Source organism: Mirounga angustirostris, unplaced genomic scaffold (assembly GCF_029215605.1).
Source record: "Mirounga angustirostris isolate CCGP_5_RB_7025 unplaced genomic scaffold, mMirAng1.0.hap1 SCAF_16, whole genome shotgun sequence".
Classification (NCBI taxonomy): Eukaryota; Metazoa; Chordata; class Mammalia; order Carnivora; family Phocidae; genus Mirounga; species Mirounga angustirostris.
The window spans coordinates 51376379-51398547 of NW_026991724.1; the positions used below are offsets into that span (position 1 = coordinate 51376379).

Sequence of the window (22169 nt, forward strand, 5' to 3'; positions counted from 1 at the left end):
ATCTTATTTTGCCTCTTAGTCTCTGCATTCCCATCTGTAAAATGGGGTTAGTAATAACCTCTCCGAAGAGGCTGTTGTGAGAACTAATATAAAAATGCGTCGTAAGCACTTGTCATTATGTGTCTCTCGTGTGGTAAACGTTCCGTAAGTATTTACGATGGTTGTTGTTAGTGATCTTCCTAAACCAGGTATTAATATTTTTAAACAGCAACCCTTGACAAATGGCTGTCCGGTGAAGGGGGAGTTGAGAAGATCTGGCCGATGCCAACGAGAGACAGTGGTAGCTACTGATCATTCACATAGTGAGAGAACACTTCCCTTCCTGCAGTTTCCTTTCTTAGTCTCGGCTCTGTTCTCTAGAGCCATTGGAACGAGACTGTTCTACATGGCAGTTGTTCAGGTATTTGAAGAGAGTGACCTTGGCCTTGCTGAACTTTTCTCTTGTTCTCTTCCCAAAGATTAACTTTAACACAGAAGATTTTGAAGGGCTTTTTCAGATAGGGCTTTTGAAAAAAGGAAAGGAAAAAAAAAAGGCCTAGAGCCGAGGCTCTGCTTTGGTAGTGGGTCTTTGGAGATTTCTGGTGTGTAGAGATGCCTCAGGGTTGAGGCTGAAGCTTCTCAAGTGGACTTGTGGGCCTGGGATGGACGTGCAGTCGGGGGGCAGGGGTGCTGCTGGGAGGCGGGAGCCAGAGTCGGCGCCGGAGTGTGCGTCTGTGTGGGTCCCGGGATGCACAGCCCTTGGAGGCCAGGCTGGCCCTGTCCGGCACCCTCGCTCTCAGCTGTGTTGTTGCCCTCTGCCCTGCTGCAGTAGCAGCCTTCGTGGTGTTTGCAGTGGGCTGTAAGGTTTTGTTTTTATTTAATTGATGTCTGATTAGTAGCTGTGAGAAATGGTACTGACCTAGCAAATGATACCTTTCCTGAATTATGCCGTGGCGTTGTGTAGGGCAGCAGCAGAATGGCTATTTTAAAATGGGATTTCGTAAAATAAACATGTGTCCGGATTACAGGAAATACTAAGTTGATGATTAATTGATGCCGTGGAGCTGGCCTTGCGCTTTTAAATGCTTCTACTCTCGTGATCATCCATCTAGTGAGGTTTCAGCGGGCCCACGCCTCGGATCATTTCCAGAGAGCTGATTTGCAGCTTGTTTTGTGCCCTCTGGTGCTGCTGGGGCAGGTGGCCACGAGGAGACCATGCAGAGGACTCCTCTCCAAGCTGCAGGTCAGAGTTGCCAAAGGATGGCGAATGTTCATGAAAGGAGGTTGTCAGGGTCTTTCTTCTGCTGTTCACACAGGGTCTCTCCACACTGGGGCTCCGGCGCTGCGGCCATTGCTACATTCTCGAGGACTTCTTAAGCTCCTGCCATTTGTGCCTTTGTTGTCTTAGTGCCAGAGGGGACTGATACTCAGATAAGGAAGGCTGTGTAGAAAATAGGTGTATTTCCAGCCTAGGGGGTGAAGCCTTGTGCCCGCTGACACATACCCAGGACTTGTCGAAATGGGGATGATTTTGTGTGTTAAGTGTATGATACATGTTACCTGGGATGTGAAATAGGTAGGAAATTTAAGTATGCCTGAGACAGTTTGGGAAAGTCACGGAGAAGAGAGACCATCGTAAAACTACTAGGTCCATCCCTGACCTCTGGCCTTTGGGCATTGAGAGCAGCAGCAGATGTGCCATCTCAAAAGCACCCCAGGATGCTGAGGACCCGTGGGCTTCACTCAAGCCTGGCATTTCTTCTGGGGGAGGCCTGTGGCCCGGACCCCAACCTGTTGGCCAGATGTCAGACATGTTCCGGAACAGCACCGAGGCGCAAGAGCGGCAGAGGCCCTGGACTTAGACTTTAACATCCTTGCGGTTTGGGGCAAGGGTTTCACCTTTCGGATCCTCGCTCTTCTCACCCATGTCCTCTCCTGTAGCTCCTCCCACATGGGGCTGAGGCTTCAATAAGTGAGTGAGTGGTAGGTGGATGTGGGAAAGCGCCTGGCTCAGTGCACAGCATAGAGACACTCAGGAAATGTGGACTCCGACGGGGGGCGGGGCGCAGGGTGCATCCGGGGCCTCAGGTCTGGCAAGGGTAGCACTTCTCCCTCCCTCCAAATGCAGTGAGGGCAGCTCCTTTGTAGCTAGGCATTGCACAGTAAGATGTCCTTCCTTGGGGCTGGCCTCTTAACCCCCTTTTCTCGGGGGTGAAAGGCCCATGTGCAGTTAACAGCTTTTAAGCCGGAGAATTGACGACTTTGGCTTCAGTGTTCTTTAAAGGTTCACCTGCCACTATTCTGGGGCCCCAGAAATAGGCCAGCTGCTTTGATCTTGCCTGATGGGTGCCTCTCCAGAGGCGCTAATCACAGTGCGAACTGACGTTGAGACACTTGGCTCTCTGGAGCTTACTGATCGCCTTCCGGCCCAGTCCTCTTTGCGCTGCCCACACTGCCTTCTGGTGTTTGGTGTTGGCTCCAGGGCCTGCCCTCAGTGCCCTTTCAGCGAAGCAGAGGTGCTTGAAACCATGGTCCTCAGAAGGGGCCAGGGTTGGTTTAGCCATGAGACCCCACGCCGGTCTTCACTGTGACTTCATCATCTTTAGAACTGTGATCTTAGGGGTGCAACAGTGGGCTTTCCTTCCCTGAGGCAGGGAGAAGAGGAGGGTCGGTAGCCAGTGACTGGAATCCACTCCAGGCTGAGCAGCGCTCCTGGGGTGAGGGGTGAAGGGGGGGTGTCAGTCTCTCACCTGATACTTTATATTCTTCTGCATTACTTAACTAAATTTTAGTATTTCTTTTAAGTATTGTTTTTTTCCTTAGCTGACACTGTATACTAAATCAGTTACAGAAGGATCACAGAGCTGGAGGGGGGGAAGGGTAATGAAAGAACAAGAAAGAAGAAATAGGATCAGCTCTAAGAATAGGAAAATCTGTTCAAAGATAAAAACAAAGGGAGACATCTAAAGAAACCGGTCTTAAAAACCTAAAAATTTTAAATTATGTACTTCAAAAAATTCAATATACAAAATTAGAAGACAGATAACAAAAAGGAACAAACGTAAACGTATGTAATGTTAACATAGTTCCTTACTATTCAGAGGCCTCTTTCAAGAACACAGTGAGTGAGAGGGACCACTCATAGGGAAATGAACAAGAATGACAAGAACGTGAATAGGAAATTCACAAAGTAAGAAACACACACTGCCAAGAATCTGTTAAACTTACTAGCTATCCAGAAAACATAAGAAACATAATTGTGGGGTATTTTAAAAGGGAAAACCTAAATGATTAACAATAAGACTATTTTAAAAGTTATTGTATACTTTGATGTCTTTAAAAAGAAGAATATTTAATGATTAGAATAAGCTCACAGCATAACGTTGTAAATGAAAAGCGTGGGTTAAAACACGGTATTATCTCCATTTTTCTAAAAAACATTAAATTTCAAGGGGTGCCTGGCTGGCTCAGTGGTAGAACATGTGACACTTGATCTTGGGTTCGTGAGTTCAAGCCCCACGTTGGAGCTACTTAAAAAAAATAAAATTCAAAAGAGTACCTCAAAATATGGACAAAAATTAGCTGAGGGACTTACACATTATTTTAATATTTACAAAAAAGTATTTTTTTTTAAGATTTTATTTATTTATTTGAGAGAGAGAGAATGAGAGAGAGCAAGCACATGAGAGGGGGGAGGGTCAGAGGGAGAAGCAGACTCCCCGCGGAGCAGGGAGCCCGATGTGGGACTCGATCCAGGGACTCCAGGATCATGACCTGAGCTGAAGGCAGCCGCTCAACCAACTGAGCCACCCAGGCGCCCTACAAAAAAGTATTTTAAAATATTGAAGTGAAGAAGAAAATGGGGGGTGAGTGGGTTATATGTAGCACATAGGAAAGTCCAGAGTGCTTCACCCTATTCCTCTGGTGGGTGCCTTGTTGCTCAAGTCCAGTCCTCCTCGTTCTCTGCTCTGCACTCCCTGCTCCTAAGAAACCTGCTTTTTTCTCCTCAGGATTGAGCACTGAAGGCATCTACCGGGTCAGCGGGAATAAGTCTGAGATGGAGAGTCTGCAGCGACAGTTCGACCAAGGTAAGGCCACACAGCCTGGCCAAGCATCGGAGGCTGGAGCCGGTCAAGGCAGATGGGACAGCCAGGCTTGGTGACTGAGAAAGAGAAAGTATTTGGCCCTACTTAGCCTTGCCTCCATGTGCACACTGCCATGTGGAGGAGGGGGAAACAGGCCCTATCAGCAAACAGAAGCATCATCCCTGTCAAACCACGTCAGCCATCTGCCCCCCTTGTCACCATCCACTGATGCTGTTCCAGGTCACCCCGGCATGCGCCTCGGTCACCTCTGGGGGCCTTACTTTCCTTGCAGTGGGCCCGACAAGGGTGGTTGCAGGCACATAATATGAAGTGGGGTTGTGGTCATCATGGTCCTATTTTGCCAGGGCCCAGGAATACACATGACTCCCCTCCTCGCCAAATCCCTGCACAAGAGAGACAATGCGAGGGAACATTTATGATCAGCTGAGCATTGGGACCCAGGCTTCCAAAGCTGAAATCTCGTGAGTTAGACTGGCTCTTGGCAGGGACTCCTGTCTCCTAAGTTAGGTCGTCAGAGGCCTAGGGCCAGAGAGCCAAACTCTCAGCCCTAAAACTGAGCACACTATGGGATGAGAAGTCACACCACTGGTGCCAGAAGCAAACGAGCCAAAGCAATAAAAGTTCTCAGATGTTACCAGCCAGAGAGGAAAGTAAGCTGAGGATCAGAGTAGGGTCCAACTCAGCGTGTGACTGGGCCTGAGGGGACCAAGCCAGACTCTCAAGCCAGGCAGCCCGTGGGGCCTACAGGACAGAGCAGCCAGGAGCAGGCACCCTACCCGCAGGCTCCCAGGGAGCCATAGCACTGTGCGATGCCACAGCCAGTCTCTGCTAGCTGGCAGTGGGGGGAGAGCATACACTAGGGAAGGGAAACACCTGTTTATCTTGCAGGATAGGAAGCATGAGGTCAAAGTGAGGGTGTAGCCGCACACTTGGGTATGTACTTGTGTATATTCAAGAATCTGTTAACAGTTTATACCCCACCAAAATGGAATCAGCTTATGTCTAACAGTAGATGATTTCTTGTAAATCAGGAGTGCAGTATTCAAAGAAAAGTGAAGACGCAGAGGTCAGTGGTGTCATAGGCTGGGAGGGGCCAGAGGGAGAAAGATGAGTCTACTCCCCCTGCCGCTTTAAGGAACAAGGATGGAGGCAGCAGTCAGGATTGCTGGTAATGTGCTGTAACCCACCATGAAAAGTGAGCCAACCTTTTAGGAAAGTCCTTTGTTTTTTTTCCAGAGGGGAGGGTATAAGGAAAAGGTAGCACCACGTCCCAGCCAGACAAGGGGAGTTGGGTGGCACAGAATGACAGGGTGCAGTTGCTCTGTTCAAAGGATGACCTTGGAAGGAGGCATGGGGTGTCAGCCTCTGTCTGCAGATCTCACAATTTTTTTTTTTTTTTAGCAGTGCCCAGGGATACCACCTCCTGTTCCGTCTATGAAAATCCCGAGTCCCTGCCCTGGCTCCAGGCCAGCCCTGGGCAGCATCCCAGGGTCTTCGAGGCTTCTCTGACTTCCCCCAAGCACTGAGTTTCCCTTTTGCTTGTCTCCAGCTTATATTGCCCTCATTCTCCCAACTTCCTTTCAGACCACAACCTGGACTTGGCAGAGAAAGACTTTACAGTGAATACCGTGGCTGGTGCCATGAAGAGCTTTTTCTCAGAGCTGCCAGACCCCCTGGTCCCGTACAACATGCAGATTGATCTGGTGGAGGCTCACAGTGAGTACTGGCAACCCGGCCCGGCTCCCGGGTGCAGGCAGCACCCCGGGCTGACTGTGTTGGGTGAACTGAGGGGGAGGGGCTGCAGCATCATGAGAATGGCTCCTGTGCTGAGGGAGCAGCCACTCTGGCTCTTAGAGCTGGGGCTGGAACAACAGAGGGGCTTGCAGATCAGGCCCCTGCCTCTGTAGACCAGAGGGGCTTTTCTAAGGGTTCTGTCAAGAAAGTTGCAGGTTCCCCCAAAACTCTATGAGTTAAGAGCCTGGATTTGTATCAGACTTGAGTCACATCCCTGCTCCTTTGCTTGTCCACAGTGGAAGCGTGGCCCACACAGCCTTCCCTGACCCTTGGTTTCCTACGACACTGTCCCTCCTCCTATTTATGGAAGATTAGGAGAGCTCTAGAGGCAGGGCTGTAACAGGCCTTTCTTCTCCCCTCCACTCACCCATCTCTCTTACAAGGAAGTCAGCGTGTGGTCTGGGCCTCTGGAGAAAAAGGGACAGCTCACATTGCCCTGACCAGAGGCTCACTGGGGGCTGTAGCAAGGTAGCACCTCTGGTTTTACTGGCAACCTTTTTGTGCCCTCCTGCCGGCCCCAACAGCTGTTTCCCCCCCCCCCCCCACCTGCCCCTCTCGGGAGGCGCTTGTCCGCACTGTTGGGAGCCTTCCCAGCAGGCAGCCTTTCCCGGACTTGGTGCCGTGCTGCAGCTTCCCACCTTGTGGCACTTTTTCCCTTTTTTAGTCCAAGGCGGTCTTCCTGCTTTGCAAGCCTGGTGGGCCTAGACCCCCAGAAGGAGCCGTTGCTGTGCAGCTGCAGAAGGGAGGGTCTTGGCCAGTGACCAAGGGGGGGGGGGAGGGGAGGAAGCTGTGTTCCTTAGACTATAGGACCTTAGTCTCATCTCATCATTGCCCAACTCAAAAGAGGGAGTTTTGAGCCGGCATGATTTACTCACAAGGCTGATGGTGTGGGCAGCAGTTTGGAGGAAAATCACAAATCAGGGTTTTAAGTCTTGGATCACAGGCTCTTAGGGACTTCGGGAAACGGGGGTACCGACAGCAGCCCAGCCGGAACTGTGGAGGCGCCCCTGCCAGAGCCTGGCTGCTGCTGGGATTGCGGGGCCCCCGGAGTCACTTTTCCCTGGTCTGCATTTCCCGTGATGCTTGTTTCTGCAGGCTGGGTGCCACCTTTGCCATACTTTCTCCCCGAGGTCTTGGCAGAGCGAAATCTCTCACGGCCCCTGAACTGCTCCTGAGCTTATCCGAGCCCATCAGGGATGGAGCAGAAGCGCAGAGCTCTGGCTCAATCATCGGGTTGCCTGGCCTTCTTTCCCAGCAGGAGTCCGGGTTTCTCCAGACGCTGGGTGGGGACGAGTGCAAGCTTCTGCGCCGCACCTGCTGTCCAAAGATAGAGCCCTCCCAGCAGTCGCTCGTCCAGCAGGCTCCAGGCTGGCCCAGATGTGAAACGCATAGGAGCTCTCCATCTGGAGCCAGCTTGCTTTCCACCTAAGCTCGCCTCTGGGCGGAAGTTAGGAAGAAAAGGTGTGGGCTGGTGCTCCGCGCTCCAGGCGGGAGGATTCCTGTCAGCGGTTGTCTTGACTTGGCGCCATCTAGAGGCTCGTAGAGTCCTGGCTCCCGACAGAATCCCATTGTTTCTGCAGGAACTGCTGACATAGCATCTTTTTGTTTTTTTGGAGGGGCATGGGGGGGCAGGGGAGGGAGGTGTTACTGATAGGGAATCAGCTGCCCTTCCTACAGCAGCGTCCCTGGCTTCCACTGCTGAGGAAGGGAGCTTCTTGCTGCTCCTGCAGCCTGGAAAAGGGTGGAGATTTCTGCTTCCTCTTCCCATTGTGTGTTTCCTGTGCCCGCAGCTAGTCAGCTGGAGCTCCTCAGCTGGGGCTCCGTTGTCTTGAACCTGGGGGCGGGCGGAAGGTGGGGGGCGGGGCGGGGAGGATCTTGCTGACTGGGCATCTTCCCAGGCCACTGGGGCTGTGCATGTCCTGGGGTGGGTTTCACTGAGCCAGGGACACCAACCAGGCAGGACCAGCGTTAGTGTTAAGGGACATTATGAAACGAAGATTCTCAAGCCCAAAAATAGGTATTCTCGGCCTGGCTGGGTTTCCATGGCAACATCAACTTGACCAGCTCTTCCCAGTTAATACCTAAGAGCTGTTGTGTCTGTGTGTGTTCAGGGCTTGGAAATGGTTTCAGATCCCATCACAACAAATATCAAGGTCACCATCAAATTGTTTTTTAGCTCCAGAATTTCACAATATTGAACATTGCTGAACATATGCCCACAAATAGAGATTCTTGTGATTATTCACCAGTTATCTTCCCACCATACTCAGGGTGGTGTGTGGGTGATTCAGAGGTGAGTAATAGCAGCAGCCGCCACCCATACCGCTTAGGGAGTGGCATGCTGGGGCTTGACCTTCTGTGCGCAGACACTGTCCCTGCCCTCCCAGGGTGCGTACTCCACTTACCTGCCGGACAGAACGAAGCCAGCTGAGCTAGAAGTGCGGAAAATGCAGTGAGAGGGACCAGGGCCGAGGGCTTCGTGGAAGAGGTGGCGCCTGGGCTGGGGCTTCAAGGAGGACCAGGATTTCAGGAGGCAGAGAAAAGGGCTTAGAGTTGTTCCCTGTTCCGTCTCACCCACACTCCTCACCCTGGCCTTGACCGCCTGTGATCATTTATTCTTGCCCCACGTCTTCTCCTTCTCCTCTCACGACACCCCCAAGCCCACCACCACCGATGTGGAATCCCACCAGTCCAGCCAGTCCCCCACAGGCCCCATCCTATGTCTTTTGTGCCAGGAGGGTTCCTAGAGCTAGCTCTGTCTTATTAGCGCAGAGGTCCTAAGCCTAAGGACCTTTGGCTCCAGGCCCTCATTAGTCCCATAACTGCTTATGAAGCTCCATATGCGCGGTTTAGTCTGCAGAGAAGACCAGTAGCTTTCATCAGCGTGTCAAAGGGATACGTGCCCCAAGTGGTTCAGGATACTGGCTCACCATCTTACCATTCCCCTTGAGAGCTAGGACGCCTTACAGCTAGAGAAGAAAACTAATTCTGGGATCCTGCTTCCTCTCATCTGTCGAGATAACTGCGTCAGGTCCCAGGGGTGTTCCTCACTCACATCCTGGCATGTGCCAGGCCCTGTGTGGGACGGGGCAGATGGCATGGACAGATGAGTGTGTAGTCCCTGCTTCATCTGATGGGTTGGGAGGCACAGGACAGGTGACTGCAAGGTCATGCCTCCTGCAGAAAGACACCCAGAATCTTCCAGTCCAGGCCCAACAGAGTGAAATCCCAGCCTCGGACTCGTTTTGCACCTGAGGGAGAGGTGGGGGTGGCATGCCTTGCGTGCCTGCATGCATCACTGAGAGGGTGAGAGGGCCTTGAGCCAGGCTTTTCCTTTTCTGCTGCTGCAGGTGTGCGAGATGGTCAAAGGCCATCAGAGATTTTCCTCCAGGCTCTGCGTTTGGTGGCAGCAAACCCCAGCCTAGAGTCTGATGGCCTGGGCCAGAGGTGGCAGCAGAGTGCCCCAGCCAGGGCAAGAACAGTGTTTGGGATCAAGAACCCTGACGGCAACTTGTGTGACCTTGGATCAGTACTCTTACTTCTTGGAGCTACGGTTGGTCTGTGTGCTGTGAGCAGTGTGGTGGGCTAACCTCTAAGCCGTGGCCTCCGCTTCCTCCTGAGTTCTTGGGGCATTTGTTAGTTCTGAATGAGTTCTCAGTCGCCTGGTCTGTGTCTGGATTTTGTCTTGGTTCAGCTGGCCTGAAAATGCCTCTCAGGAACCTGAGACCGAATTTCACAAGTACGGGGTGTGAGCTGGGGAGGCCCTGGCCCTGCAGAGGTGCCCTCGCCATCCCACCTTTTCCTTCAGAGAGGATCACTGGGGGAGCCCCGCAGCGTGGCAGAAGGCCGGGGACCCAGAGCAGGCGTGCTGGACTGGGAGACGGCCTGTGCCCACCCACCCTCCCCCTCACCAGTCTTCTATCCGTGGCACTGCCTGTTGGTTTTCTCAACCAGCATGTAGGGGAAGCCCCGTGTGGTGAAGGCTGCACAAAGAGCGACTCTGAAGTTGTCCCATTAGCACTCTGGCACTGTCCAGAGGTAAGAAATCACTGGTGTCCTGAGTACCCGAGAGAAGGTTCCTTTGCTTGAGGGAGGAGGCGAGCGAGGTCAAGTCAGCAAGATGGGCTGTGTTTTTCATGAGACAGAGGGAGGGCTGGGCTCTGCACTGAGAGGCTTCTGTTGCTCTCCTTGATGTCCTTCCTCCCTTCTCCTCCTCCTCCCGCCAAACTCAGTGTTCCTCAGCACTTGTGAGCACCTGCGCCTCGAAGCCGGCTGGAGAAAGGGAGCGGGGAAGCACAAGGAGAGGGGCCATCTAGGTCCTTGCTGGGCACCTTGCTGCCACGCTACATGGGGAGGGAGGCTGGCATTCCCAAGGACGGCGCGCGAGTCCTGGTACTCCCACCTCTGCGCGCTCCTCTTCCCAAGGAAAACAGAGGCAGCAGGCATCCTTGTGGCTCAGTGGAGGACAGGCCCCCGTCATTGCCAGCCCCGCTTCCTGCCTCTAGCCAGGAGCATGGGTGAGGCCTGCTCTTGGGTGCAGGTGCCCCGGGCGTCAGGTGCCCAGTGAAACACACAGCTGCGTTGGTGGTGCCCCGCAGGCGCCCAGGAGAGACCTGTGCCAAACTCGCGTCTGGGAGAGGGTGTGATGATTCTGTGGGGGGTTCTGAGCCCCGCGCATGCTTCTCGGGTGTCAAGACAGTCACTCCTCCTGATGAGAGCAGTGTACTTGTTTTAAGTAAACTTCGTACTGAAGCTTAACAGGAAAGATTTTTGAAACTCAAAGCCAGAGAGAAAGTGTACTCTTGAGGTTGAACCCTTAAAGCTTGGGTGCAGAGCACTGAGGGTGATAATGGCCCCACACAATTAGTTCCTGTGGCTTTTCAGTCACTTTCTACCAGACAGCTGTTACTGAAACACGATTTTTATCAAGTCGCATGTTGAGTCAAAAGATGCACCAGGTTCCCTGCCCGTGAGCCTGCCGGCAAACGCTCTGGTTCACTCCAGCCCTGCCCGTCTTTGCGGCCTCCCTTTCCACTGCTTCCTGCCCCTCAGACTGCTTCCAGGTGCTGTGTGTCTGCATCTCACCGTGCAGCATCACCGTCATCAGCCCCTCGTACACACGGGGCTGCACGCTCACAGGTGTCACTCGCCCACGCTCACACGGCTGTCCGGTGTCAGAGACAGGATTTGAACCCAGGACCGCGGGGGTTGGGTTTGGGCTCTGACCCGCTGCATGCACGGCCTTTCCCCCCTGCACTTTGCTGTCCCTTCCCGGCGGTGCACACCCCGCCTGTCCTTCCCAGTCTAGCTTGAGCCAGGCTCTTCCTGCGCCTCCCTGAACCATGACCCTGGGGGCACATCACCTGCTGCAGAGGTTCTTAACCTGGAGGCCAGAGGCTTCCTAAGGAACACGATGAGCTTTGGGGAACCCGTGAACCTCCAGAAATTGTAGACAGAGTTGTACATGGCATGTTTGAGGAGAAGCTCCAGAGCTTACATCCATTGCAAAGGAGTCTGTGCCCCCAAAACAGTCAGGAACCATCATATTTTTTTAGCCATTCACCCACCCCCACAACCCTAAGTGTGGGATAGCTCTTATCTCTTCCTGGATCCGACTGTGGTTTTTCTGGGTCCTAGGTGTCACCTTCAGCTCTTAGAAGTAGTCATAGGGAGGTCTTTCATGCTCAGAGAAATCTGGGCCGGCTCTCCCAGCCAAGGCAAGCCAAGCGTATTCAAGAAAGAGCAGCCAGGACCCCAGGGAGCAAGCACGATGGGCCCCACTCAGGTTCTGCAGCCAGTCAGTGGGGTCTGGTTCCCAAGCTCTGCAGCCTCTCTGGGCCCCACCTTCCTTATCCCTCAGTGGGCTGACAAGCCCCTGCCTCGGACGCCGACGACTAACTGAACCAGGACTGGTGCGGATGAGCACTTGTTCGAGTTAGCTTGTATTCACACTCCCACTGCATTAGGATTCCATGATGGGCAAAGTGTGGGCGGTAATGGGGGAAGGGGGTGCGTAGTCCCTTTGATGAACTGCATGAGAATTCCCCCACTGTTTCCATCAGCTCCTCCAATAGGGAGATGTGTAGAGGGTCCTTGTGTCTCTAGGAAAAGGACAGAGCCCTGGTCTTGTGATAAACTCCCTCCCTAGACAGTCTTTTGGCGTGGGTGGGTGGCAGCGCTCACCCGTCTGGTCAGGAAGCATGCAGGCTTGCTGCATTGGGATGCCTGTCTCCAGGGGCAACCGGTTGAGCAAAGAATGGTGTTCTTTATGGCGGTGTCTCTGTGGATCCTTGCGTCTCGGATAGTGGGGGCCAGGAAGCCCCAGGCACACAGTGCTCCCCTTCACCAAGGGCCTGGGACCCAGAGGTAGGCCTGGCTTTTGGGTTGGTGCCACCGCCACGTGTGCCTGCCTTGCGCAGAGGCTTGTGGGGGAAAGACTGGGGTTGACCTTGTCTGAAAGCCCTGGGCTATGTGTGCCCTGAGGTGGCCCTCAGCCCGCTAGTCTCACCACCTGCCCAGGACCAGTATCTGTCTTGAGCCCGTAACACCCACCAGCCATGGCCACGAAAGTCTTTGGTTTTCTCTTTCCTCAGAAATCAATGACCGGGAGCAGAAGTTACATGCCCTTAAGGAGGTACTCAAGAAATTTCCAAAGGAAAACCATGAAGTCTTCAAATATGTCATCTCTCACCTGAACAAGTATGTTGCAGGGCTTGCTATTTGGTCTTCCCTCCTCCTGAAATTGCCAGTCAGGGCCAGCTAGCAGCAGAATGATGGACCGGGCCGTGTTCTCAGCCTGGCGGCCGGGCCCGGCCTCGCCTGCCAGGGGCTGCTGGTGCACCTCCTCAGTGGGGGCACATCTGGCTCACCAAGAAGTATCCTGGCCTCCTGGTTCCTCACATTTCCGTCCTGGTTCCATCCGAGAGGCCCAGGCGGCCCCGAGCATGCCCAGAGTCCTCTCCGTGTGTGACAAAACACTGGGCAAGATGGGGATGCTGTGAAGAAACTTGAACCTGTCGAGTAAGTGCAGGAGCTGCGGGTAGGAAGTCTGTCAGCGGACTGTTTCCCAGATTGCTTCACAGACAGAATAGGTTGGTTTTCCAGGCAAACCTGTTCCTCTCTTGGCAGAGTGGTGGTTTATGGAGTTCTAGCCCAGGATGTACACACTCCCCCTCTATTCAGCCAGAGCAGCACCACGCACTTTGGTGTCTGGACGAGAGTCCCTGAGGCAGACCATCTGCCCGCGGGGTTTGTGGAGGGCATCCCATGAGCCAAGACCCCAGAGCCACTCCTCAGGGGCTGACCCAGTGGCGACACGGGAGCAGAGGACTGGCCACAGAGGGGCTCAGGCTTCGACTTCCAGGCTAGGCCACAGAGAGCTGCGGTTGGGCCTTTTCTGTTTTCAGGTTGTGGATGAGCGGGCAGGGAGAGCAGTTGGGGTGACGGTGACCATGAGCACACAGGGGACAGGGCAGGGGCCCTGCTGGCGGAGAGCCTCATCCAAGGCGCTCTGACCGTGAGTTTGGTGTCCCCCACAGAGTCAGCCACAACAACAAGGTGAATCTCATGACCAGTGAGAACCTTTCCATCTGCTTCTGGCCCACCTTGATGAGACCCGACTTCAGCACCATGGACGCCCTCACGGCCACGCGGACCTACCAGACAATCATTGAGCTCTTCATCCAGCAGTGCCCCTTCTTCTTCCACAATCGGCCCATCAGTGAGCCTCCTGGTGCCACGCCCAGCTCCCCCTCTGCCGTGGCTTCCACCGTCCCCTTCCTCACCTCCACACCTGTCACGAGTCAGCCATCACCCCCCCAGTCCCCTCCGCCCACCCCCCAGTCCCCCATGCAGGCCTTGCTCCCCTCCCAGCTTCAAGCAGAACACACGCTATGAGCCACCAAGGCCTGGGGCAAAAGGAGACCTTCTCTCTTCCACGGGGTGGCGTTTGGCCTTGAACAAAACCAGGTCCACTGGGATAGGGGTGGGGAGAGTGTCCCCTCTCCCCTGTTACCTTCTCAAGACCTCAGCGCCAGCACCAGCCCCGGTCTACCGTGGGCTGGGCTGTCAGGCCCCCTGAGCCCGGCGCTGCATACCTGGAGCTGTTCGCAGCCGCCAGGGGGCGCCCTGCCCTTTGACTTGGACCCTTTTAAGGACTGCACTGGCCAGGCAGTGGTCCCCGTGGCCCTCCGCACGCTCACTGCTCCCAGACCACCTCCCCCACCTGCCCCCGCATACCAGCCTCGGGGCATCCACCGCTGCTTGGACAGAGCCCTGGCCTCTGCCAACGGGAGGAGGCTCCGAGATTTGGGCCGCCCCGGGGTGGGGCCGGCAGCCCCCGCAGAGAACAATTCCCGTCCGTTTCATCTGTCTCTTCCCACCTTCCATATCGGCACCCCCACCCCTGTTACGTGAGCCCCTGTCCAGTAGCCTCCCCGGGAACACACAGGCCACAGCTCTGTCAACCCAAGGTACAGTGCGGGGGGTGCTGGCCCGGCAGGTCAGAACAGGGAGGGTGGCTGCGTGCCGGGACCATGAGTGTGTGGCTTCCCCTCTGCTTCCCACACGTCCCCTCCCACTTCACAGGCTTTGGGGATACAGTCCCTGTAAAACAAAGAACACTGGAAGAAACGTGGAAAAAAATCCCCAGTAACTTACAAAAGAAAGAGGAAGACACTACAGACCTCAGGATTGACCCCTCCTCCCACCTCTCAGAGAAGCAAGCAGGTGGTCACAGCGAAACCAGGATGCCCAAGGGTGGTGGCCAGAGAAGCTGTGGGGGTCCCACTTACAGCCTGTCACCAGATCCCCTTTCCCCAAGAAGACAGTTTACGCCCTTGGTGGGAAGAGCTTGGGAGACCAGCCTGGATCCTGGTCTGCTTTGGAAGACACTACAGTGCTGTGGGAACACTGTTCTTGTGTGCGTCTGGGTGTGTGCGGGTGTACGCGTGCGTGTGTGAGTGCTTGTGCACGTGGGGGTATGCCTTTTTGAGAGGGCACAGCTGGGGGGACGCTGGGTGTACCTGGCGTTTGGTTTAGTGTGTTTGCTGTTGGAGTGGAGTCCTTTTCATCCTGGGCCGCAGACCACCGCCAGCCCAGGGGTGTTCATGGGAAGTGGGCGATGTGTGGAGAAGTGTGGTCGGCCCGTTCCTGCACGGGGACAACCTTTGTGCTCCCAGGACTAGGAGGGCCTGGAGGGACAAAAGTCACAATCTGTCAGAGTCACGGGCATGCCGTGCCTGCCTGTCACACACAGCCTGTGGCCCTCCCTAGCCCTTCCTGGGAGATGGCCTTTGCCTCGGCTTCCTGGCCTTCCCACTGACCCCTGGAGAACCCTTCGCATGCCCCACCTTTTGTCCCCCAAACGCAGCGATCCTGCTACGGCTGCTGCAGATACTGGCTGCCCTCCCACTCCTTGAGGCCGGGCCGTGGCCTCTGCGACCGGGAAGCCTGACACGGAGGCGCCGTGGGCTTCGGGGCCCTGCGGGCCACACAGCCTCCAGGTCTCTTTGCACTTTAAGAAGCAACGCCTGTGGTAGGTTCAACAATGCCCTGGGTCCCCTCAGCCGGGTGGCCTGACAGCTGCCTCGCTCGGGACAGCCCCGAGCCCCAGCCCCGACAGCTGTCGGCTGTCGGAGGGTTGGGTAGGCCCTGCGCTCGCTGACTTCTTCCTCTGGATAAGCTGGATACCTTACTGTTAATAGTTCTTGTTCGGCAAGATAAGGTGCTTGGAAAACTATCCCTGCAAGTTTTACCACCTCTTTTTAAGAACACTAGTCAAAAAACAAACCTAAGGTACATGAATGTTGATGTAAACGTTGTGTGAGGGATCTCTTCTCTGGTGGCTCTGTGCCCGATGCTCGAGGTCACGGTTGGCAGGAAGGTGACGGGTGGGGTTGTGACTGGTTGGCAGACCCGCGGCCCTGGCTCTCCAGCCCCCTCTGCTCGGAGTCCCGGGCAGGTGAGGAAATCACTCCATTGAACGAATCTCCCTTTTTCTAGATCATGCTCACCTACCCACTCCGAGGCAGCCCCTCAGGTATTGGGTGGGGGCGGTCTGGGACCACCATCCCTTGTGTGAACTGAAAAGTAGCCCGGTCCCCCTCCCATCACCGCACCCACCCACCCCCGTGAGCAGTTTCCTCCACCGCCTGCTTTGCTACCCCCCACCACCACCTGCATGCCTGGGCTGTGCCCCAGGAACTGGCCAAGCCCCTAAGCTCCCCCCATCCCTGAGACTGTACAGACGTACAGATAGATGGTGACTCTTCTGGGAGTGTGGGCAGGGGCGGCTTACCAATAAGGGACAGTGGCTTTGTGTCCTTGCCCTGGTGGAAGTGGCGGGAGCCAGGCATCTCCGGGGTAGCCTCTGGGCCAACAGCATCCCTGCCAGCCAGCTCGGGGAGCCGCAGGAGCCCCTTCACCTGGCTGTGCCCGCTGTCCTGCTGGGGCTTAAAGGATGCACAGGAGGGACCTGGTGGCTCATGCCCCGAAAGAGCCACCGGGGGCAGGAAGCGCCGGGGGTTCCTCTTGTTTCCATTTCTTCTGTCAGGTCTAGCTTCTAGTTTTCTGCTTCTCCAGACTGACTAGGACTGGGGGTCGTTTCTCTGTCATTCTGGGTTGGCGTTGCCCTGCGTGGTAGTTGGGGGCCCTGGGCCTGGGGTTCGCACCCAGACCGAATGGGCACTTGGACGGGAGCCACAGGGGCAAGCCGGGGCGTGTGTTGGGACGTGCTGCCGTAAATGAAATGCTACCCACCCCTCGAGTCCATCCAGCGTGTGAAGCTCCGAAGAGTGCTTTTGCGATGATTCTCCCGAGAGCAGCCCCGCGGCTCTGGAATCGAGGGAAGGGCAGGCATTGGTCAGCCTTGGCCAGAATGGGGGAGCAGGTCAGCAGAGGTGACGGGACTAAATAGCGGTTTGCCTGGGAGCTCTCTCCCTGGCCCATGTTCGACATCCACCAGAGAATAGTTGCCGTGTTCGGTGGAAGTGAACAGCCCTTGGTTGTGAGCGGAAGGCTGATTCTGGCTCTGACACGGACGCTTCCGTGGAGGAGGGGGTCCAAGGTTGAGCGGCATGCCTTGTGAATGCGCCCTGAATTCTTGGCTGTGTTGCGTATTGGGGATCACACGCGGCACATTTATTCCTGCGCTCCGTCACGTCGTTCTTCCCATCACTTGACGTTCTGGAGTGCTGAGGAACAGTACTGTTCCCTGTGTTCTACACCCTCCTGCCACCTTGGTCTTCCTGCCGCGAGGCAGGAAGCGTGCTGCCGGGTGTGATTCTTCTAGCAGAATCGGTTGGGCTCTACCAGGTGGACAGAGGGCGACATCATAGGAGCAGAGTGCTGGGCAGGAGGGGCCTGGAGCGCGCACCTGCCCCTGGCCTTGCGCTAGGGCCCTGGTCCCCTGGTCTCGGGGGGAGGCCTGGAGGGCGGTCCATCCTCAGCCCCGAAACTTGAAAAGCATGCTGCGTTGGTGAAAACCCTGTCCCTCTGGGCCCCCTTCCCCTTCCTGCAAGGACAGCCACGCTGCTTTGGCGTTTCCGAGAAAGGAGCGGACACCGTCTCGCTGCCACTGAGAGCACTGCCCAGCCGCCGTGTCGCCAAAAGAAGGAAGCCCCAGGGGCTTGGGCTACTTTCTGGGGGCCGCCCCGTGGACGGGGACAGCCGGCACTGCACTCGCTCCCAGGCCTCGCCGACTCCGCAGATGGTGGACGAGGAGTCGCCCTCCTGTTGCTTGGCAGGTTCAAGCCACTCGTCTGCGCTTAGGTGAAAGGACAAGGACAGACCGAGTCACGCCTGGGACCTGCTGGCGAGGGGGGGCAGAGTGAGGGGAAAGGCCGTTCTCTCTCAAGGTGGCGGGGCCGCGGCCGGGGAGGGTCCTTCCCTCCTGGGGAGCCGGCCCCGCGCTCACGGCAGTCAGGTTACACTTTCATGTAGTCGAGACAGGGCCTAAGTTATTGTTTGCATTAAAAAGAATCCTGTTCCCTGTGTACATAAAAAAAGAAAAAAAGGAAATGTCTGGATTGTATGGGAATAAAACTTGTTTGAAAATTTGGAATAGTGCTGCTGCCAGCTTATTTTTCTGGTACTTGTATTTTCACATGTTAAATGATCTTTATATATGTTGAATTAACAAATATTTTGAGTTTCCTGAGAAAAAAAGCATATTAATGGTATTGAAATGTGTTAGTAGTCTGGCCGTGTGCCTAAATTTCTGTTTTGCAGCAAAAGTGGAGAACTGTATGTAAAGAAAGTTATAACAATTATTTCTTTGTATTTTAGGGGCTTTAACCAGGACATCCTCTAGTTGGTGTTAGGAATGTTTGCTTAATTTCCAGACCTTTTTTTTTTTTTAAAACACGTTGTGGGTTTTTTGAGGCTCCAACCTGATTAGTGCATGGTCAGCCATCATCTACGGCTGAGGCATCTCTGACTGAGGTGGTTTTGTTTGGTTTTGTTTTTTAAAATCATGTATTTGCTACAAAGTATTGTACTCGTCTCAATGGGAATGGTGTAAAAAACTGAAAAGGCCTTATGTGATATGTATCATAGTTAATAAATCAATCTTGTAAAAAACCAAACCTGAGAGAGATGAAGGTGGCCCCTCCTGCCAGGGCCCTGAGCGCCCTTCCCGCAGCGGACGCGGCCTCAGGCCCTGTGGGGACCCCAGCTCCTCCTCAGAAGCCGCAGCCAAGGCCCAGCGTGCGGGAGGAGGCCGTCCTCTGGCCACAGGGCGCGGGGATCCCAGAGCACCCCCAGGAGAAGGTGTTGGGGGGGGGACAGCCCAGGTTCTTTAGCCAAAGCCCAACACTCAGGCCCCCGTGGCCACAGGCCCCCAGCAGGGGACACCAAAGTCAGCAGCCCCTGCCCTGCCCTTTCAGCCCCTCCCACCCCGGGGGTCTGGGGCCGCGCTAGCCGTGCAGGGGGCTTGCTGCCTGGGTGGCCCCGGAGTGTTAGCGTCTGTTCAGCGCCTCCAGGGATGGCTGGCTCCCTAGGTGCGCGTGCACCGTGCCCCTGCCGTCCCCGGTGCCTCCGTTCTGGCACAGGCCCTCGTTCCAGCTCACTGCACGCACACCCTGAGCGGCCGCCCTGCCCTCAGCCTTGCCCCTTGCCATCCACCTTCTTCAGACCCCAAAGTTACTCCAGAAGGAAGACCTAGCTCCGCATTACCTATGGCAGAAGCAAGAACTCGTCAACGTACAAGACACGCCCCCCCCTTCCTGTGTCCGTGGCAGACGTGGCTTGTGGACCAGGACACCCGCGGAGCTCGGGCCCCACAGCCCTCGCGCCGGGCAGCCGCCGCCCATCGGCAGAGCTCCGGAGCCGGCTGGGTGCTCCGTCAGCCAGGTGCCCACGGGGAAGTGGGCGCTCTGACAGCCACGCTGGGAGCCCTCACTCTGGATCCCACCCGCCCCGCCCCCGCCCCCCGCCCCCGCAGATCCCCGGCGTCAGTCAAAATCATTCCCGTTCTCTGCGTGCATCCAGGTCTTTGCTTGCGCCGGTCCCTCTGCCTAGGATTCCTTCTGTCCGCACGCCCCCAAACGTCGGCTCTATCCATCAGACCCTCATCCGCCCCTCAAAGCTGGCCTTCCTCTAGAAATCCTTCTAGAAGCCCACAATGATTCGCCCAACATCTATTCTTTGCTTGCCCTGGGGATTCATGTGACTCCCCATAAATGCTTCAGCACTCGTCCTATTTAAAAAAAAAAACAACAGCGTACAGTTGGTACTCAATATGTGTGCTGGCGTAAACCTGTCTTTTTCTCTAACTCTGGATGTTCCGGTGGCGTGTAGATGTATCCTTGCACCTCTCAGCCCCCATCCCCCCAAGTGGAGAGCTGCTGGGGGCAGGGCCTGTGAGCCCCCACCCCCACCCCCGTATGTCCTCCCAAGCTGCCTTGAACATGGTAGATCCTTGGTTTGTAGATCACAGCGGTCTCAACCTCGCCCTTGATTTGATTCTCCGTCTGTAAGCCCACCTCTCCTGTGTGCCTCTCCCGCCCAGACCTCTGCTCCAAACCCCACATTCCTCCACCTGCCCGTGGCACACCCACGGCCGAAGTCCTGACCGTTTCTCCACGGCTGTCCCCTACGAGCCAGAAACCCTGAAGCCCTCCGCATATCACTCTCCCTTTCCCATCAATCCGGTCCAACTCCAAGGTCCGTTTTACCTTCCACATAGCTCTCGTCGGGCAACTCTCCTCCACGTTCCCTGCTACCATCCTCTTTGAACCTCACGGAGATGTCTGTCCCAGCCGCCTCCCTGGCCTTCAGCCTCCCATCCACCCCTGTCCATCTCAGGCAGCCAGGGGGAGCTTTTCAAACCAGATCTGGCCCTGCCACCCCTCCCTTCACACCTTCCAGGTCTCCCCGAATCCTTTAAAGGGAAGCCCCAACATTTCAGTCGGCCCACCCTCCTGGGGAGCCCTCCCCTCCCCCTACGCTCCCAGCCTTCCTGCTCCGCAGGGGCCGCCCACCTCAGGCCTTCTTCAGGGCTGTCCCCTCCTGGAAAACTGTCCTCCCCACTGTCCACCCCTTCCTCCTCACCCTTTCGATTTCAGCCCACCTCCTTCCTCAGCCACAGCCCTCCCCGACCAAGATGGACCCATTTGCTTTCAAGGAAAAACACATTCTCTTCTTTAAGAGCATCATTCTCAGTTTGTTACTCATTCAAATTGTATTTGCCACTTAACACGTATTTCCCGAGCATTTACTCTGCGCCAGGCCCCAGGGACACACGACTGGGAACTGACATCTAGTGAAAACACAGTAAACAGGCAAAGAAAGGAATGTGTGCCAGAATGTCAATCGAGCACGGATAAGGAGTTAAGGATGTGGGTTGGGGGGAGCAGGGATGCTATTTAGAGTGGTCAGGAACACCTCTCTGAGGAGGTGATATTGCAGCTCGGCAAGGACTAAGGTGAGGTGAGTGAGACATGGGCCTCAGGTGCGATATTTAAGGGGATACCAAAAAAAAACAAAAACAAAAAAACCCTCCGTGATCAAGATAAAAATGTCTCAAGCCAAACAAACCAACCAACCCTCGGGGCCCACAATTTTAGATAAAAACAGAATCAGTAAGAGCGCTGAGCCATACTGAAGCCTGAGGCAAAAGGAGAAAATCAGTTAAGACCCAGCCTGTAGTCAGGATCCGGGAGCGAGGTGATGCTGGATGGACAGGAGCAGGGACAGTGGAAGTGGAGAGAGGAGGTCGGACGACTCCAGGACTGACACACCCGTGCATCTGATCACCCTGTCCCACCCCCACTCTCCTGCGAAACCCAGGGGTCGGAGCCAGCCCCCGCCAAGCTACGGCCAGCACCCACTACAGACTAGGCGCTCACGGGTCCCGGAGCGAAGAAGGCGGCGTTGCTGCGCACGGCCACCAGGGGTCAGCAGAGCGCCGCCTGCCCAGCCCTGGCCGAGCGCGGCCGCGTGGGCAGCCCGGTTGGTGGCGGCTTAAGGGAGAGGGGGTCGGGAAAGCAAGATTAGAGGGACCCGCGGGGACTGGGGCGGAGGCGGGTTCTAGAAATGGGGTTGGAAGTGGCCCAAGAGCGGCCTGAGCAGCAGGGGGACGAGCTGCTGCCCCTGTTATTCCATCCACCCACCCGTCCATTTCTTTAGTCATTCAGCAGCGGCGGTGGGGGCCAGGCGGGCAGGATAGTGGGCTTCCAAGTGTGTCCCCGGGGCGCTGGGGAGCCATGGACGCGGTTTGAGCAGGGAGAGACTGGGTTGGAGTTGCAGGAGCTCAGGCGATTGGAGAGATACAGGCACTCAGGGCGCGCAGTTGATAGGTCAGCAAGGCAAATAATATTAAGAAAAACTAATGACGGGGGCACCTGGGTGGCTCAGTTGGTTAGGCGACTGCCTTCGGCTCAGGTCATGATCCTGGAGTCCCGGGATCGAGTCCCGGGATCGAGTCCCGCATCGGGCTCCCTGCTCGGCAGGGAGTCTGCTTCTCCCTCTGACCCTCCCCCTTCTCATGCTCTCTCTCTCTCTCAAATAAATAAATAAAATCTTTAAAAAAAAAAAAGGATTTTATTTATTTGGGCGCCTGGGTGGCTCAGTTGGTTGAGCGACTGCCTTCGGCTCAGGTCATGATCCTGGAGTCCCTGGATCGAGTCCCGCATCGGGCTCCCTGCTCAGCAGGGACTCTGCTTCTCCCTCAGACCCTCCCCCCTCTCATGTGCTCTCTCATTCTCTCTCTCTCAAATAAATAAGTAAAAATCTTAAGAAAAGAAAAGCTAATGACGTGCGGACACTTACAAGGCAGCAGACCTTGTTTTA

At 55.5% G+C, this 22169-nt stretch overlaps 1 protein-coding gene across 3 annotated transcripts in view; it reads left to right on the top strand.

Annotated features, from left to right (window-relative positions):
* Positions 1-17940, top strand: part of ARHGAP35 (Rho GTPase activating protein 35) — a 126624-nt gene extending 108684 nt beyond the window's left edge. The window contains exons 4-7 of one of the 3 annotated variants that reach the window (XM_045891807.3): positions 3990-4067; positions 5670-5801; positions 12473-12578; positions 13418-17940. In XM_045891807.3, coding sequence (XP_045747763.1) covers positions 3990-4067; positions 5670-5801; positions 12473-12578; positions 13418-13775 — 674 coding nt within the window. In that variant the 3' untranslated portion in view covers positions 13776-17940. The other 2 variants (XM_064580769.1, XM_064580770.1) reach the window with 2 other exon arrangements.
* Positions 17941-22169: the final 4229 nt, after the last annotated feature.